Here is a 20,106-nt window from a genome sequence, read left to right on the forward strand (position 1 = left end):
AGAATTTTTTGTCCAAGGGATAACCTGAAAGAATCTTTAAATATCTTGTCCAATTGGTTATAATAATGATTCTGTTTTGTAGGGTATGGCTGTTGGTGTCAGTTTACCAGGACTCCAGGAAATTGTTGACACTGGTAGAACACTAGAGACAAAGGTAAGTCATCTGTTTTGTTCCATTTTTCTTAATGAAAAGAAATGATTTTGATTTGCATCAATCTAGAACATGTAGTGAACAACACTTACTGGTCAGTTATACGTTTATGTGTTTAACAAATAAATAAAGAGTCCAGTCACCAGAGGGCAATATTTGTCACTATGTCAAAGTGTATTTGTTGCCAAACTTCAAAGTAGTCTTACCAAGATATCTTATCTTTACAAACAAAGTAATACCAATATAACAGGACACGTCTTGTCTTTATATACTCTAAGTAATAACTGCCTCCTAATCCATTCCAAACCCTATTTAAAGAAAACATGCGCAACACGCACCATTCAAACAAATCATGCACCACACACATCCCAAGCAACATGCACAACCAACACACATAAAAATTGTTAACACCGTCACACACGCACAGTTGACGCCAACATTAATTCAATCACACATTACAATGTGATAGAACTTGAATGGATCAGCATGTGTAAGGGAACAAGGAAGGATTTGCAGGTTTTTCTTGTGGGAGACATTTTGGTTTGTATAAACTTATAGAACTGCAGTCATTTTTGCAGCATAGCCTGCAAAAAGTTGAGACATTCTCTTGTTCTCTCCCCCACCCCCCTTTATGCCATCCCTGACAATGTCTGTATTTCTTTATAGATTACTGTATCATCATTACCTGTGACAATAAGTTCAGCACATAGTGCAGAAAGAAAAGACTTTATTCTCCTCTTCTCTCTCCATGATACCAATTAGTGTCCCCCATTAAGTCACTGTATCATTACCAGTGACATTAGTTTAAAGAACCAGTGACATCCTTTAATATAACCTTTTGTTTTCCATTTGTCTACAGGGGTACCGCAAAGTCAGTCCTTTCTTTGTGCCAAGGATCTTACCTAATCTCACAGCTGGACACATTGGCATCAGGTATGGCTTCCAGGTAAGAGTGATGTACACAGAGAAAGGAAGGAATCAGAAGGGGACAATCAAATAATCCCTTCTGCTGTGCTCTGCCATGTGGTTATTTGGCCTCTTTCCTATTCAGATCTATAAAGAATCCATGATTGAGATGTATCGAATGTCTCCCTTCATTAAATCTTCTGTTTTCGTTTAGAAAAAATAAGACACGTATTACTTGTTGCCAATTTTTGCTATAATACAAAATCGACAGGTAGAGGTTGTACCCATCGCCCTTACCTCTCCACGATGGTACTACTCCTCTCCCTCCTCAACAGGGCCCCTTCCCCACCAGATTACTATGTAAACTATATATCTCATAGATCTGTTATGTACACATCTGTCATGACCTATATGAGAACTCTTGCCCCTCTACATAACGTAGCTGCTCCTTCCATGCACCCCCACCAGGTGAGACCCATCTGCTAACACCACTGGTAGTATCTGGAAGTTTTCTCTAACTGTTTTTTTATTCCTTTACTCATAGGGACCTAACCACTGTGTGTCGACTGCATGCACCACAGGCTGTCACGCAGTTGGTGATGCCATGAGGTTTATCCGTAATGGTGATGCCAAAGTCATGGTAGCAGGAGGAGCGGAGGCCTGCATATGTCCGGTAGCGATGGCAGGCTTTTCAAGGTATTAAGAAATGCAAGTGATTGTTTTTTTCCTCAAGACTAGTATCAGATTTTTCTTCTTCTGTATCTGTCAAAAGGAAGAAAACAAAATCTAACAGATAGAAATGTGAAGATGGCAAAACATCTTTTTCTTTGCTGAAACCTGTTAAATAGTTATATCTTCACAAGTGATCTGTTTTACCAACAAATTTTATCCTTAACTATTCATAAATATTGTTATTATTTTGTCAGAAAAAAAATGACTAAGTGAAAGTGTTACATGATAATAACAATGTATTCATGTCATGGTTAAGGATCAAATAATAATTTATTATTTATCACAGTTTTGTCTGTGTGGCATGCCTTAGCAAATGTTTCAGCTAGACAATAACTGTCTTTATATTCTCAGAAGTAAATGCTGAAATAAGGAAACAGATTCGATGGAATTTATGAATATACTTGTTGTGCCCATATGTTAGGATGTTATAGTAATCTTCTACAGTAAACTATATTTAACAGCTCTTTGGATGATTAACATATAAAAACATGTGACAGCAAAGAATACAAATGTGCTGCCCTCTGAGTAGACATTTAGGATCCTTGGTCAAAAACTTTGATCCCTTATCATTTATATTTCCCAGGGCACGTGCTCTCAGCACCAAGTATAATGACAGACCACAAGAATCTTCCAGACCTTTTGATGCAAGTAGAGATGGTTTTGTGATGGCTGAAGGGGCAGCAGTTCTCATATTAGAGGTTTGGTCTGCTAAGGTTGATCTGATCAATCAAAAATAGACATATTTAGATGGTTACAATTGTCAGTCAACAATTTGCCTGTTGAAATATGGATTTATTTTAGCTACTAGTAGTATGTGTGTCTGCAAGATCAAGGGTAGGGACAGTTTATAGTGGGGGTGGGGGAGCGGAGGATGGATGTTGCTTAGTGGCAGGATTCCACGATCGATTAGATCAAAGTATTGTTTACTTGTACAAGGCACTTTAGCTCAATTGCCTCCTAGCAACCAGGTGTATAAACAGGGACTTATGTATATAGCTTGTGTATATAGTTGTGTGCACTGGATTGTGGCTGCATCCTTTGGGATACTCTATAAAGGACCCATAGATGTGGTGCTGTGTAATGCTCAGACAGCAACGTGCTGAATTGTTCACAGCTTGTGTGTCTTGGTTTGACAGTTTAACCATTGAAAGTTATTTGACAGACCTGTCAACCCCTAAATTTGTAAATCTGGAGAGATTTGAAAAGACAAAACCCAGGGGGTTGGTACCTGAAACCAGGAGATTTTACAAACTATTGTAAAGCCCAGTAAGACTCTGAGTGTTGGAATGTCAGGTATAGGAAAGCCATTGATACAAATAAACAATCAATTTGTAAACTTTAAATTGATAATTTCCTTTCTTATCTGACTCTTTAAAGCTAACACTTGTCATGTTTTCTCTCACTTAGGAGTGGAATCATGCGGAGAGTAGAGGGGCAAACATTCTAGCAGAGATACTCGGCTACGGTCTTTCAGGTGAGGTTGAACAACATTTGTAGCAATAAAAGGAATCTTGTTAGAATAATAGATGATAACAAAGTGCTGTGAATCAAACAGAATAAACAAGGAAAATGGGATATTTTGCTAGAAACATAAAAAAATCAAAATCACAAGGGAGTCTAATATCAACAAAGCTTTAGTTTCTCAAAAGACTCATCTACAACTTTGCCATTTTTTGTACAAAAGAATTTTACTGGTTCCTTTTTTCTATTGGAATATTTACAAATTTATTTGATGGTCACATGTATATTAATTTATTGCACAATTATTGTTATATGTGTTTTCTTGTTTCTTTTGAGAACTAAAGTACTCATTTTCAGTATTCTCCCTGTAAAAGTCTAGTTTGATATATGCAGATGCTGGAAATTCAATGCTAATGGTACCAGTAAACAAAGGACCATATTTCATGTTCTACATTGGTTTACCACTTACAACTTTACATTTAATGTAAACAAATGAGTTAACCTATGATACATTGTCCTGTGAAGTCTAGTTACTACTGTCCCAAGCTCTGCTAGTTTTGTAAATTAAACTTTTTCCCATCCAATGACAGGTGATGCCAGTCACATCACCGCCCCTAGGGGAGATGGATTCGGTGCACAACGATGCATGAAGGCTGCCCTGAGGGATGCACGTGTCAGAGTCGAGGATGTTGGATATGTTAATGCTCATGCAACTTCAACACCTCTAGGTAAGGTGAAAGTATTGTAACATTCAGGTAGTGGGTTTGACACCCAATGAAACAGCAGTTACATTCCAGTTTGATGTTTACCATTTAAAGGGAGTAGTCATTAATAAATGTCAAATATATTAGAAATGTTTAAGTAAGTTTAAAATTCATTGCAATTGTTAACATCAAGATCTGATCACATCACAAAGATGGAGGGGGGATGGGGTTATTGGGTTGGAGAGAATCACAGCACTGAGTTAGGGTAGTTTGGTTGGAAAGAGAGTTGTGCCATTTATTTGATCAAATTTCCTGTTTGCTTGCTGCAAGTAGTAGTTCTTCCCTCCTGTCCTGCCCTCCAAACTGTTTACTGCTTTAACCAGTGGCTGCACTTGGTGAATGGATTTCTTAATATTTTGAAGTACTCCATTAAATTTAACAGATTTGAGAAGTCCAATTCATTTCCTGGAAAATTTGCTAGTACTCTAATGAGAGACTAAGTTTTCTATGCACCCAATGGGGCAATGATTGGTTATAGAGTTTGAAACATTAACTGTATATTTATTGCTCCCGATGGTACGGTAATAAGTTGTCATACATTTTTAAGGGACATTTTACATTTGCAGATTAATTTTTGGTGATTTTGTGAATTACCAGATGAGAAAGATTATAACTCTGGATACTAAACAAATTGACCAGAACATGTTCATTAACAATTACATTCAGATTTATATCTCATATTATTGTACAGAAAAAAAAACAACATAACATACGGCACAGTAATAAAATAACATAGTATGAAAATAGTGATTCTGTTAATAAGGCTAGTGACCATAGAACCCAAAAAAAAATAATGAAGAATGATAAGAATCTCAATTCAACAAAAGATATTTACAAAATATAAGGAAAGAAAGAAACAGGACAGAGAATAAGCTGAAAAGTAATAAAAAGGAAATAAGAAATAAGAAAGGGATAGAACGCAATCAGCAAAAGAACAAATTCACAAGAGATGGCCAGGAAGAAGAGTAGCTCACAAATAATTGCTTAAAATTTTAACCCAATGAACCCAAATGACTGTTGATCTCTTCTAAAAGAATGAGGTATCTGAGCAGATTTAACAGAAGGAGAAAGTGGCTGCCACATGGTAATTGTTGAGGTGTAATTTGCCATGCTGATTATTTGTGACAGGTAACTGTCAAAATATGGTACAAATGGGTATGATCAGTACCAGATTATGCAATGGGAAGATCAGATCAGTGCTTAAGGCCCCCCAAATTCAAGGGGCTTGAAAGGTGAAGCATCCCCCTGAGGTCACAGACTGCTGTGAACACTGCCAAGAAAGACTTCTAGTTTTGGGTTGTGCATTCACACTTTAATGGGGATGTGGAAAGAATATGGTGCTGTAGGATCACCAGAGGTTGTTAATGTGGCACTGGGTGATAAACAAGTATTTCATCACTTCTCCTACAGGCGATGAAATTGAGAATCAGGCAATCAAGTCTGTCTTTGGTTCCCATGCCAACAACCTGGCTGTGTCTTCCACCAAAGGAGCGACGGGTCATCTGTTAGGTGCTGCTGGAGCATTAGAAGCAATATTCACTGTACTAGCATGTCAACATGTAAGTGATAATAAGCTTAATTATCTTCCGTGTTAAAATATAATTTAAATCTACACTTCACATTGAGCATCGATTGCTGGTTGGAGTGTTAGCTCAGTGGTTAGCGCCGGTGCCTTTCAATCATAAGATCCCGAGTTCGAGTCACTCAAAGATTAATTTATGTCGTCCAGTTACAGAGTTGTTGACAATTGACAATTCATAATCATGGACATTAAATATGAATGTAAGAGACTGACTTCGGTCAGCTTGCGGATGGCTTCTTCGCGAGTTCCTGCTTGCAGGAGGATCTAAACTACATACATACATACACACATACATACACGCATACATACACACACGCATACATACATACATACACACATACATACATACATACATACACACATACATACATACATACATACATACATACATACATACATACATACATACATACATACATACATACATACATACATACATACATACATACATACATACATACATACATACATACATACATACATACATACATACATACATACATACATACATACATACATACATACATACATACATACATACATACATACATACATACATACATACATACATACATACATACATACATACATACATACATACATACATACATACATACATACATACATACATACATACATACATACATACATACATACATACATACATACATACATACATACATACATACATACATACATACATACATACATACATACATACATACATACATACATACATACATACATACATACATACATACATACATACATACATACATACATACATACATACATACATACATACATACATACATACATACATACATACATACATACATACATACATACATACATACATACATACATACATACATACATACATACATACATAATCTTTAGTACCACTGTGAAGTTATTTAAACTATTTCTACTCCTCCCTAAAGTATTTTTTTATTTTCATCTCCAATTTTCCTCTCTTCCAGGGTCAGCTGCCTCCAACAATTAATCTAGAAGAGACAGACGATGAATTTGATCTGAATTATGTGCCTAATAAATCTCAGGTTTGGCTGGGAGATGGTAGACGGATTGGACTCACAAACTCTTTTGGGTTTGGCGGTACCAATGCCTCTTTATGCATTGGAAGCGTCAGATGACAGTGGTCTATGATTGTTCATGTCTTTGATGGACAAGGGAAAGAACAGACGAAGGCAATTTAAGATGTTAATTCTTGATCTGTCGTGATGAAATATCGATGTTCGATGAAAAGTAATATCCAATTAAAGGAATGATTACAGCTATGACTATTTAAATTTTATTAATATGAGATTTAAAGAAGTCAAATGGGAAGATGACTGATGATATCATCCTTTGATATGTCAAATTTACCACTTTTTACGTTTTTGTTATCAAATTTACAGACCAGTTAGAGCAGAATTTTTGGATGTTCTTGTAGTCTCAATTAGCATCTGCTTATTCATGAATATAATTGTACATGCATATGTTAAAATTGTTGTTTTGACATGTATAACGCCTTTAAATTTGAATTGTTCAAAGTGTACTTTGTGATGTTGTGTAAGTGCAACATTTTACATATAATCCTGTGTCTTAAACAGTGTTTCATATTCGGTCGCTACTGCAGCAATATTAAAGGCTTTACTATGCATTGAGCTGCATATCATTGTCAGACATATTACGTATATAGTTACCTTTCCAGTCCTTACTCCTGAATTGAACAGCATATTTGGCTAGTTAAGGTTAGTAGAAAAAGGATCAGGAGGGACACTTAAGTCCCCATCAAGAACCCTATAGGAGAGAAAAAACACAGAAAACACAAACACTCAGACCCGATTACAATGCTTAAAGTGCTTGTCCAAAAGTTTTCTTTAATCCATTTTTACTTCTTGCAAGTACAACTTTCTCAGGCAAACCGTTCCACTCATTCACAACCCTATTAGAAAAAAAAGTTATGCTGAATATTAATTCTACTTTGTAACTTTTGGAGTTAACGTCAATGACCTTTGGTACAACTACTATTAGCAAACATGAAAAAGTCAGTGAAGGATAAATTGTCAAACCATACAAAATGTAGGAAACTGTGTTAATAACTGATGGAGGAGAGATGTGTAGGTTTGAGTGAATATACCATATGCCGAATGTCTACTTAGAAATTACATTAAAACACCGTGAAGACATTCGTATCAACTGGTTACATTGAACTTTTTTTCTAATAAGCTTTATGCTCTATTGAAGTTTTTTTAGACGAGAAGAACACAATGAATGTGATTGAGAGAGAGCAAGAGAATAAAATGTCATTTTGGTTTTTTGTTGTTCATGTCTATGTTACTGGAATGCTATTTTCCATTAATTAATGCCTATTAAGTGTCCAGTGTCCTGGAACTTTTTCACATCCAGGACAATTTGAAGGTGAAATAATCTGAGACAAATTGCGCAAAAACAGAATTGATGGTAATTGCAACATATTTACATTCACAAGGGCAGGGCTATGATTTTATATTTAAATCCGTAAAAATATCAAACCTACACCATTACGATAAGAATGATCCATCCTTTGACACATTGGTGTGAATTCGACTGAGATATTTTGTGTAAAGCTAAGAAGTTTGCTGATGACACGAAATTGTATTCTGAGGTCTCTTCCAAAAGCTATTATGAGAAGTTTCAAATGGATTTGGATCAGGTTTTTTCCTGGTCTCAGGGGTGGCAAATGCTTTTTAATATTGATAAATGTAAGGTAATGCACATTGGAAGTAGTAACCAAAAGTTTACATACAATCTTAATGGTGTGGATTTAGAGGAGGTCTCTGTTGAAAGAGACCTAGGTATCTACATTGACTCATCTCTGCAACCTTCTAAACATTGTCTTGAAGCTGCTAAAAGAGGTAATAGGGTTTTGGGTATGATCAAGAGGAACTTCAGTTTTCTGAAAGAGGACATCGTAGTTAGGCTTTATAAGCAGTTGATTAGGCCTCATCTGGAGTATGCTGTGCAGGCTTGGAACCCTTACTTTGCTAAGGATAAGGAAGTACTTGAAAATGTCCAGAAGAGGGCTACTAGGATGATTAGTTCCTTAAAGAGGGTTCCTTATTATAGGCGGTTACAACTGTTGAATCTCACCACACTGGAGCTTAGGAGGTTACGTGGGGACTTGATCCAGGTTTTCAAGATTGTGTATGGTTTCGACAATTTATCCTTTACTGACTGGCAAACAATAGTTGTACAAGAGGTCATTGTCTTAAACTTCAAAAGTCGCATAGTAGGATTAATATTCAGCATAACTTTTTTTCTAATAGGGTTGTGAATGAGTGGAATAGTTTGCCTGAGAAAGTTGTACTTGCAAGTAGTGTCAATGGGTTTAAGAATGCTTTGGACAAGCACTTTAAGCATTGTAATCGGGTCAGGAGTGTTTGTGTCTTCAGTTTTTTCCCTCTCCTATAGGGTCCTTGATGGGGACTTAAGTGTCCCTCCTGATCCTTTTTTCTACTAAACTAAACTAAACTAAATTTGAGATTTTACACTCACACACTGCTGATCCAGTTCCAAGCTATTCACTCTTAAAATATGCTAAACCTCCGATATGTTCCTTTAAAGGCTAACTTGATGATATTATCAGCTCTTCTAGAACAGGCTTTAATGTTAATGTTAAGTTTGTTAACCCATTGCTTTACATAAATTCTCACTCAACCAAAGCATGTTCCTTTAACTTGATATTAAAACAACAACACCCTTGCACCCATTGAAAGAAAATTAAACACCATCTTTCTATCCAAAAGTTGACAAATTTGTACTACCACTGTAAACATGTCATTTGAGACAGGTAAATATCTTTTTGTGATTTTGTGCTGGATCTGAGGAACTCAGCTAAATGGATAAAGTATTAGACTAAATAGTCTTGTCACTCTAAACCGATGAACCTCGGCAAATTAATGGGTCGTTCCCGTACAAATTAAAAGTGGCATAAAAAATCTAGCCTGGTCTGATAGCACTGTTTTTCAACCATTCACAACAAATTAACTGAGGTTTGTTAAACTTTGTTTCTAAAGTCATCTTTTTTATGAATTTTTCCTTCATGTCTTTCCATTGTAATATAGCTTGTAAATCTATTGCAATCAAAAACTTTTACATTTTTTTTACATTTTATAATAATATTCTGTAACTACTGTAGTTGATACATCAATACTAGACATTTCACTAGTAGATGGGTTATAAATAATAATAATAAAAAAATTGACATTTCTGACATTACATAAGTTAGGGAAATCATTAAATGTTCTTAGATCTCTGTCTGTGGCTCTGACTCCCTCCCACCAAGAAAGTGTTAATCCCCCACCCCCTCCTATCACCAAAAGCAATCCGTTTTCGCCCTTAAAATTACTGGCTATCGTTGACTCATTCGAGTCTTCAAATGTAACATGCATGATCTACACTTTATGCAGAGTTCTTACGTCTACATGGCTTGTGTATTCCTATCTAGTAATTTTCTTTCATACTCTTTTATGGACAGAACCACCTATGGTGTCCACCATGGAACAGCTCACCGAGAGACCTCCAGAAGACTTAAATTTGGAAGAGACTTGGGAAGATGACGAAACATCAGACAGAGACAATAAATTGGAATCCCAAGCCCCTGTAGCCGATTCAGATCCCTACTCTAGTCTCATTATGGACATGAAAGCCTCCATCTCACCTCCGAGTTAAGTACAGTCTAACTCTTACCAGATCAGGAAAGGCTTACCAGACGATAACCTCCTGGTAGCGACGTGCCGAACGCTTCATCAATCCAAAATGACAAGCTGATTGAAGTTTCCACCGAAGGGTTTAGAAATAGGACTAAAGTTGAAGAAGAATCGGAAAGTGATTCGATATATATATATATATATATATATATATATCGAATATATATATATATATCGAATATATATATATATATATATATATATATATATATATATATATATATATATATATAAACAATTGTACAATTGTGCTATGAAACCAACTGTGGCTGGTCTGGAACTCGACCGAGTCGTCGGGAACACGATGCGTTTCGGTATTCCGTAACTCATACAGTGAATCTAAAAATAAATTCCGCATGTGATTGGAGAATTGAGCACATCTCCTGTGAATATCATGTAGTGCGTGGGGGGGGGGCAGGCGGATGCACCTATCACTTCTTGAGATTGTTCCAATCTACGTGAAAATGCCCCACCACCCACCCCCCACAACCCCTACGCCCCACCCCTCTTATCACTTCCCGATGGGTTACAAAACTAAAACAATAACCTTCGCCCGTAGTACCAAAACATTGACAAAATCCGGCAACACACCACTTCATCGATAGATAACGAGTCTAGTGATCGGGCTGTGTATTAGTGATGCTAGAGGTCGTGCATATGGCAAGCCCTTTAACATTTACCTCGCAATTAGACTTAAGTCGAATACGTTTCACTTAAGTGGAATACATTCTACTTAAGTGAAATGTTATTCCACTTAAGTAAAATGTATTCCACTTAAGTGGAATTCAATATCCCTTAAGTAGAATTCCATTTCTCTTAAGTGGAAATGGACATTTCTATTTCACTTAAGTGGATATGCCTCCCACTTAAGTGGAATTGTATTTCACTTTAGTGGAAATGCATTCCACTTAAGTGGAATTGTATTTTACGTAAGTGGAATACATTTCCACTTAAGTGGAATACATTTTCACTTAAGCTAAATAGCCCATCTATTTCACTTAAGTGGAATACAATTCCACTTAAGTGAAATGCATTTCCACTTAAGTGAAATACAATTCCATTTAAGTGGAATGCTTTTCCACTTAAGTGGAATTGTATTCCACTTAAGTGGAATACAATTTCACTTAAGTGGAATAATATCTTTTGCTCGTCAATTTCACTTAAGTGGAATTCTATTCTGCCAAAGTAAAATACAATTCCACTTAAGTGGAAGTGTTGATATGTGGCTTATATATAAATACAATTTAGGGTAATGTTCGGTAATGTTATTTTGGTAATAGTATTCATCTGGTACCAGGTCAGGTATGTACGTACTCACCTTGCACGGATGTTAAGTGCTAGCTGGATCCCGATGGACAGCCGATATTCATTGTGCACATATCGACACCACGTATCGCGGCAAGTTGTTTATAATGGCGCGCAAAGGCATGGGCAAAGTTTGGCGTTGAATGTACTAGCCAATCACATTCCACTTAAGTGGAATAGACTAGCCAATCACATTCCACTTAAGTGAAATAGACTATCCAATCACATTTCACTTAAGTGGAATTGTATTCCACTTAAGTGAAATAGAAAGGAAATTCCACTTAAGTGGAATTGTATCCACTTAAGTAGAATACAATTCCACTTAAGTGAAATGCATTTCCACTTAAGTGAAATACAATCCCCTTAAGTGAAATAGATTAAGCTTAAGTAAGATGCAGTGACAAGTTGATGAATTCAGCTTAAGTAAAATACAATTAAGCTTAAGTGGAATGGTATTCCACTTAAGTGAAATAGAATTCCACGTAAGTTAAATAGTATTCTGCTTAAGTGATATTGAATTCCACTTAAGTAAAATGTATTCGACTTAAGTCGAATTGCGAGGTAAATGTTAAAACGGCTTGCCATACGTGCACTGACCTAAATGGAGTGTAACCACTCCCGATTTTGCAATTTCCCAAGATCAGGCCGGAAAAATCCCAAGACATTCCAAGAACACTGTGCTGTATGGATTTCTAGCAATATCCAGCGATATCTAGGGATGAATATCCCAAGATCTTACCTAAACTGAAGGCAGATAGAGAATCGAAACCTTCAGTGTACTGAACTTGAAACTGCGTTTTTCGAAATGAAAAGAATGTCGGGAATTGCACAATAAACAAATCAAAGTTATTTATTTCAGTCTCATTTCAATTATTCGAATTTGTTAAGCAAACAGCAGATATCACATCATATAAGTGAGCATGAAAATGGCGTTCCAGGATGAACAGCCTCTAAACCATGGGCGCAGATCCTGGTGCGGACAGCGGGAGGCGTCCCCATCAACTTTTTCAGTAGTGGGGACATGATATACCGTGTCCCCACCAATTTGTCTTGACCAATAGCTGCATTTCAAGTTCCCCTGTATTGAACCTTGGCGCAGTTAGATCCAGCCCAGCCCCCGGTTCCTACGCCCTTGCTAACCACTGCGTCACAGCAACTGTTGAGAAATAATGCTATTTTTTTCTTCAAAATGGAACCCAGGGAGATGTTCAAAATGCTGTACTTGTAAACAGGATAACTCAACACGTACACCTTTATTGAACTTCATATTTCAAATGGTCTTAAAATTGGCATTATTTTCAGTGATTAATACAACATGACTCTAGGTTTGGCAGTGACTTGTGAAAATGTTTCATAGTGAAAATAAAACAATGTCATGTAACTCATTAATTATTAAAGGGGTGGCAGAGCTGCTTTTCTTGCTCAAATTGATCAAAGAATATGTCCATGTGCTCATACATAGAGCATCTGTATGTCTTTATTTCACATAGGAAGACTGTTCTCTCTGGGTATTGAAACATTTTGGAATATAAATTCTACATTTTTGAGTCCTTAAAAGATCTTAATTCTTTTGATTGCCTTGTTGCTAAAGTAATGGTCAAGGCAACGTTTCCTGAATCTGCATAGCTCATGTCGCAGAGCGGTTGAAAACTATTAATATACAACAACCAGTTAAAACAACAGTATCAGGCAGTATTTTAGCACCGTCCGTTCCATTTTTGAAGAAAAATTTACGATTAAAACATTGAACACTTCTATCGCTTAGCATACAATTTCCGAGGAAACAACACCGTGAAACTGGAGAACATTTATGAATAAGAAAGGTTTGATTTGACTGCTTTGAAATAACGTATGACTGGCAAGATGCGTCGAGCGCTCTCTATCGGCCTCGTTTTGGTCAGTTTGCAACTTCAGAGGAACAATAGAAACCCGAAAAAAACTTTTAAAACGAACAAAGGATTCACAAACCTTTGTTCTGTCTAAAAGATAAGCAGAATGAAAATAAAATAAAACTGTTAGCAAACTGCTTATCCACTAGAGAGCCTGTGCAATAGAATGTGTAAAAGTTTCGATCCTAGCAGGATCTTCCTCAGAGGCTAAAAAAATAAGCAGAAAGTTTGGTTTATTGTAGATTTGTGTGTGCGGAATTAGCCCGATTGATACGGGCAAGGTGATTAATTTGCTCTAGGTGGGTTATGGTGCGGTTATCTATAATTCTTTCGAAAATCTTACCTAAGGCTGGGAGGAGACTAACTGGTCGATAGTTTTGAATTTTGGTGCGGTCTTTACTTAGTTTCGGTATTAAAATCTTTTTGGCGGATTTCCATGGGGTTGGGAAATAACCCAGTGTAAGGAGTTCGTTAAATAGTGGGAAAATATGAGAGTTAATGAATATCGGAGGGGAGTTTTTAGGCATTTGGTCATTTATGTTGTCAGGACCAGTGGAGGATGCATGTTTTAGTGGCACTATACCAATTGTTTATATCTATTTTATTGAGCAGAGGAATGTTTTTGTTGAGACATCCTAATGGGTTGGTGTGAAAGCTTGTTGCATTACTGATAATTGTACGATCTATTTCGTGTTTACAGCTGATATCGTATGGGGGGCCATCGTATATATTGCATATACTTTTAAAGTACGATTCAATTAGCTTCATTTGGTCTTGAGTTTTTGTGATGAGGTTACCTACGTTATCTCTAAGGCCTTGGTCTGTTTTACCTGTGTTTGGTGTTGTAATGGGGTTAATGTTTTTTTTTAATTAAATTTTCCAAAAGTGTTTCGGGTTTTTATCATTAATGATTAAATCGCAGTTGTTTTGGACGCGGTTTTGTTCATCCGCCAATATTTGTCTGTTTATTGCTATTTAAGTTGGTTAATTTGGGTTTTTAGGGTTGGGTCTCGGGAGATGATATAAGTTCTACGTAGGCGACGTCTGAGTTTCATAAGTGTAAGAATATTCTTGTTTAGTTTTCGTTTGCTGTTTAGTTTTTAAGGGACAGTGTCTTTTGAAAGTATAGAAGATATGATGGGCAACGCTGTCACAGTAATTGTCGATGTAATTTAGCTCGTTGTTTTGGTTGTTGTATTTTGGGAGTCTGTTTTATTGTAATTATACGTCAATTCGTTATTTGGTATGCAGTTGAGGTTTATGTCTAGCTCAAAAAGGAGTGGAAAATGGTCACTGATTTAGTCATCTTCTAGGATTTGTATCGAATGTGTTTTAGTTGCGAGGTGATTTGAGGTTATATGGGTAGTCAAGTAGTTCTGTAATATTGTTTATTGGGTTCATCCTAGGTTTGGTAATTTGGTTAATTATCGTTAAGTTGTATTAATCACATATTTCTAAGAGAGACTTGCTTTTTTTCAGAAAAAATAATGTGGTGGGCATTTACTAGGAGTTTTTTTTTCTTTTTATTAGAACTTTTTTTTTTATTATATCGGTGGATATGGGCTCATTTGGGGGACTATAATCATACCACCAAAATGTCCATTAGCTATAGGTTGCATTGAGGGTGTGTTATTCTTGCGTCAAATGGCGTACCATGGAAGGGGAGGGGGAGGGGGTTGGGTGGTCTATCTGGCAGTGGCGGAGCGTCCATACAGTCAGGGGGGGGGGGGGCGGATGCCCCCCTGACGGACTCAAATGGACTGCTGGCGCCCTTTTCAGCTTTTTACCACTTTTTATTTATATGCGATTATCGACGTTTTTAATGCGCTCTCATCTACCTATTGACATTCGCACATTTGTTTTGATGACACCTATTTATTCTTCATTTATCTGCATATTAGCAAGGCCCGGAAAGGGTCATTTCCGGCGATCTAGGGAGCATCTTTATTCAAAAATTTCTCTACGCTCCGCGCCAACCCGTGGTGGCGCTCCGCTTAGATAGTGTCGAAAGCGCCCCTACAGACCATCCTCGCCCCCCTCGACCAATACCCCGGCTAGCTCCGACACTGCAAAAGACCCGATAGAAATACGTATTCTTTAAAGTGCACAATTTTGAAAACCCCCTCTTTTCAGCCCTCTCTCATGTCCTCTCTGAAACACCCATCAACATTGAAATAAGACGTGGAGTAGAAGACACCCTTGTCTTTGTTATACACAAATTTCGTGTAATTATCTGACCGGGAAAGTCTTGTTGTTTATAGGCCTATGATTTCTACAGTTTTTCATAAATCATATATCAGGTTCTTTGCCCCCCCCCCCACCCGCACGCCCCCACACAACACCCAATTCCAAAATAAACTTCAGATTCGTAATCAGCGTGTCGCGAACTACCAGAAAAGATACACATTGATCGCCTTTGCGACAAAAAGTTTTTTCACTTAAAAAAACCGTAAGGGGTACGTACCTCTTGCAGTTTTTTGCCAAAATTGACCCATTTATTCATAAATGTCAAGATAAAACTCAAGATGACAAACAAAGGTTTGATTTGACTGCTTTGAAATCACGTATCACTGGCAAGATGCGTCGAGCACCCTCTTATGACACTTATTTCGCTCAGTTTGCAATTTCAGAGGAACAATAGAAAACCGAAAAACTTTTAGGGACAACAAAAGGTTTTATAACCTTTGTTCGTCGTAAAAGTTTTTCGGTCTTACTTTTCTTTGAGGTGAAAAAAAATTGTCGCAAAAGCGATAAATGTGTATCTTTTCTGGTAGTTCGCGACACGCTGATTACGAATCTGAAGTTTATTTTGGAATTAGGTGCTGTGTTGGGGCGTGGGGGCAAAAAACCTGATTTGCAGTTTTGCCAAAACTGACCAAAAATCGATCCAAAATCGATTTCGCCCAAATGACGTAACAGGGGGTAACCGATGCTCAGGAGCCCAAATTTGCAACTCCCAGGTCCATATCTGCTTCCGTGCGGGAGATACGTGGTCCCAAAGGAATCTGCATAGCCCTACAAAAGATTTTATTGATAAGATCCAAAGTACTATTTTTGATTTATTTCGAACGGGAAAACTGATAAAGTAAGGAAAATTACTATGTATAACCCCATTGAAAAGGGGGGTTTAAAAAAATATATGTTCACAGCTTTGTTGGTGCTCTCAAAACCTCTTGGGCCAAGCGTTATTGTAATAATGCCAACACGGGGTATTGGAAGCTCTTTTATTTCATTCCTCTCTGTCGCCGTCCGGTAAAGAGTTGCTTTTTAATTATAATTTTCATGACCAGGATATTTCCTGTATTTAAAAATACCTTCATTGGACAAATTTGTATGGTTTTGAGTAAGCTTAGCTACCTTTAAGAAACCATCGGAAATTGGGTGTGCAAATCCCTAATAATTTTATTAGAATTGATAATACCATTGTTTATGACAAAAAGCTTTTACGACGCCGGTTTACTGTTTGTTAGGGATATGTTTTTGCTAGATGGGAAGCAATTGTCCAAATAATGCTTTTCTGACCAGTCTTCTACATTGTTAAGCTATTGTATGCTTTATAGAAGACTTCCTTTCACATTGTATATTTGCACGTGAAAAAAACAAAATAAATCAAATCAAATAACTAATAATTATTTCTAAACAGTTACGGTGGTTAGTGTTATGTACTTAGAAAGTAAGACAAACTCTCTGTCTAGAATTCAACTCCCAGAGGATGTATTGTTTTGGTATTTCTTTTCCTCATTTTGCAGTTAAAATATTAGAAAAGCCTATCATTTCTCAATTAACAGTTACTGTGGCGAAGTTGTTATGTTGTATAATTTTGCATATTTATTATTGTTTTGTACAATGAAATTGTCAATAAACTGAAAAAAATGAGACATACTCCTTGTCTTGAATTCAAACACCAGAGGATGCATTTGATTTTCTATTTATTTGCCTTCTAATGTTGTGAAGATTAAATATTAGAAACGAGTATTCAATCTCAACAGTTCTCGTGGCGCGGTTGGTAGTGCTCTGGACTGGAGAGACAGACAAACTCCATGTCTCCGGTTCGAACCCCAGACAGCATTTTATATTTTTGCTCTTTTACTGACTCCATTCTGGACTTTGAAGTTTAAATATTAGAAACGAGCATTAATTCTCAACAGTTCTAGTGGCGCAGTTGGTAGTGCTCTGGACTGGAGAGACAGACAAACTCCATGTCTCCGGTTCGAACCCCAGACAGAGCATTTTATATTTTGCTCTTTTACTGATTTCATTCTGGACTATGAAGTTTAAATATTAGAAACGAGCATTAATTCTCAACAGTTCTAGTGGCGCAGTTGGTAGTGCTCTGGACTGGAGAGACAGACAAACTCCATGTCTCCGGTTCGAACCCCAGACACAGCATTTTATATTTTTGCTCTTTTACTTATTCCATTCTGGACTTTGAAGTTTAAATATTAGAAACGAGCATTAATTCTCAACAGTTCTAGTGGCGCAGTTGGTAGTGCTCTGGACTGGAGAGACAGACAAACTCCATGTCTCCGGTTCGAACCCCAGACAGAGCATTTTATATTTTTGCTCTTTTACTGATTCTATTCTGGACTCTGAAGTTTAAATATTAGAAACGAGCATTAATTCTCAACAGTTCTAGTGGCGCAGTTGGTAGTGCTCTGGACTGGAGAGACAGACAAACTCCATGTCTCCGGTTCGATTCCCAGACAGAGCATCATGTCTGCGGTTCATGTCCAGACAGAGCATTTTACTTTTCTACCCTCTGGAGGGAGTGGAAGTATAAATATAAGAAACGAAGTTTCTCCAGAGGGAACCGAAATGGTGTAATTGGTTATTCCATCGTTCAGTAAGCGATTGGTTTGGATTGCATCAGTTCAAGTCCCAGGTGAGTATTTGCAAAAGGAGTTCTGACAAGTGGATGAGGTGAATCCCGAAGGTGGGCGGCCCCTCCTCCTGACAGGTGGGTAAGGCGAGTACCAAGGTGAGAGGGGGTGAAGGTGTGGACAAGGTGAGGTCGCCGCCCCCTCTCCCTGACAAGGTAAAGGCGCGGACAAGTGGAGCTCGCCGCCACCCCCCCCATGACAAGGTTCACTCGCGGACAAGTGGAGTTCGCCGCCACCCCTCCCCCCTGACTAGCTAATCGGTAGTCGGGGGAGGAGTAGGAGTAGTAGTGGAGAAAATGTTTTATAAAAACGACTAAGTCCAAACAGCAGCATCTTTAAATATTTGTAAAGCTTTAGAAACCAGAGGCCCATCTAATGGTCTAGTGGTAAAGACTTTTGCTTTTGCATCTCAAGGTCCCTGGCTCAAACTCAACCTCTGCTTTTCCTTTTACAATACTCATGTAAAAGGAAGAGAAAAAAAAGGAAGAAAAAAGAGTGATACTTTGAAATAACTTCTTTTTTTTAATGACAAATCAGTTCATGGACAGGATATACCTTCATCCCTCCCACCACAGTTAATACCCTTCAACTACCTGTCCAGAAACAGGTTATCCCTCATCAAATTATTATGCAAATACTAATCAAAACATGCAATACATATTTCATAAACATTCTTAGTGATACCTGCATCTACTATTGAGATGGTTGGGTGACAACAGACAGTTATTTTCTATAATGTTTCTATTATTTATAATATCAGCCTGGAGGGCAGTTATTTAATGATACTAAGCAGTCACATGTACATATGATAAGCCTATGGCCTTTTTACTTCACACCAGGTGGCTATCCAATTCACACCAGTACATTCTTTTTGGACATTTTTTTTTTAAACATTTGGAAGACCATTTCAACATGAGGGGAAAAAGAATTGATTTCTCCTAGATAAAAATAATAACCCCATCTTACTTTAGCCAGACAGGGCTTGAATCCATAGGTTTGCTTGACAACAAGTTCCCAACAAAACAAAGGAGTTGGCCTTCCATGGCTGATTGATTATTCAGTTTACAATACCATGGCACCCCTGCTACCATCAATAAAATTTTCTTTAACTTTCATTTATTAACTAAACCTGATTTTGAATTAATTTTAGATAACTTAATTTTTACATTTTTTGCCCTCCAGTTTGAAAAAAGAAACGATACTACCATAGCACAAACAACATATATGTGGAAAGGTTGCTCCCTTTCATTGCTGTCTCAATCACACACACCGCCCCCCCCCCCCCCCGCTCCGACTACCACACCCCAAATTATATACACGAAGAGTGCATTATTGAAAGTTTCTTTAAATATAGCCTTTTCATGCAGTAAACCTGTGCTGCTGCAAACTGAAAATTCAATTCAAAGATTCTCCCTCTTCACTTTCAACACTTTCATTTCTCCTTCTCTATCCTTCATCTCACCACCCCCCCCCCCACCCCTGGTCCTTCCAACTATCATCCATAACTCCTGCCAATATCAAATTCAGTCACCTTAACATCCCCCATAAAGTGTCAGTCAGTCAAGCACCACAATGTTTGTAGACCAAGAAATCAACACCCGAAACTCATTTTTAAAACTTTAAAGCCCCATCAAATAAAGATGCTGTTTTTTCCTTCTTTTTCTCTAAACAAGATAAACACA

General features: G+C 37.3%; 1 protein-coding gene across 6 annotated transcripts in view; it reads left to right on the top strand.

The window, feature by feature from the left end:
- The window catches only part of LOC139980686 (3-oxoacyl-[acyl-carrier-protein] synthase, mitochondrial-like), a 36,667-nt gene extending 19,247 nt beyond the window's left edge, over positions 1-17,420 (top strand). For 2 of the 6 annotated variants that reach the window (XM_071992548.1, XM_071992519.1), the window contains exons 5-12: positions 83-154; positions 1,011-1,097; positions 1,602-1,753; positions 2,373-2,487; positions 3,197-3,263; positions 3,841-3,978; positions 5,425-5,573; positions 6,580-10,013. In XM_071992548.1, the coding sequence (XP_071848649.1) occupies positions 83-154; positions 1,011-1,097; positions 1,602-1,753; positions 2,373-2,487; positions 3,197-3,263; positions 3,841-3,978; positions 5,425-5,573; positions 6,580-6,750 (951 nt within the window). In that variant the 3' untranslated portion in view covers positions 6,751-10,013. Of the gene's footprint in view, positions 1-82; positions 155-1,010; positions 1,098-1,601; positions 1,754-2,372; positions 2,488-3,196; positions 3,264-3,840; positions 3,979-5,424; positions 5,574-6,579; positions 10,014-10,118 lie in introns of those variants that run through there. The other 4 variants (XR_011797641.1, XR_011797643.1, XR_011797639.1 and 1 more) reach the window with 4 other exon arrangements.
- The last annotated feature ends 2,686 nt before the right edge of the window (positions 17,421-20,106 follow it).

Source organism: Apostichopus japonicus, chromosome 2 (assembly GCF_037975245.1).
Source record: "Apostichopus japonicus isolate 1M-3 chromosome 2, ASM3797524v1, whole genome shotgun sequence".
NCBI lineage: Eukaryota > Metazoa > Echinodermata > Holothuroidea > Aspidochirotida > Stichopodidae > Apostichopus > Apostichopus japonicus.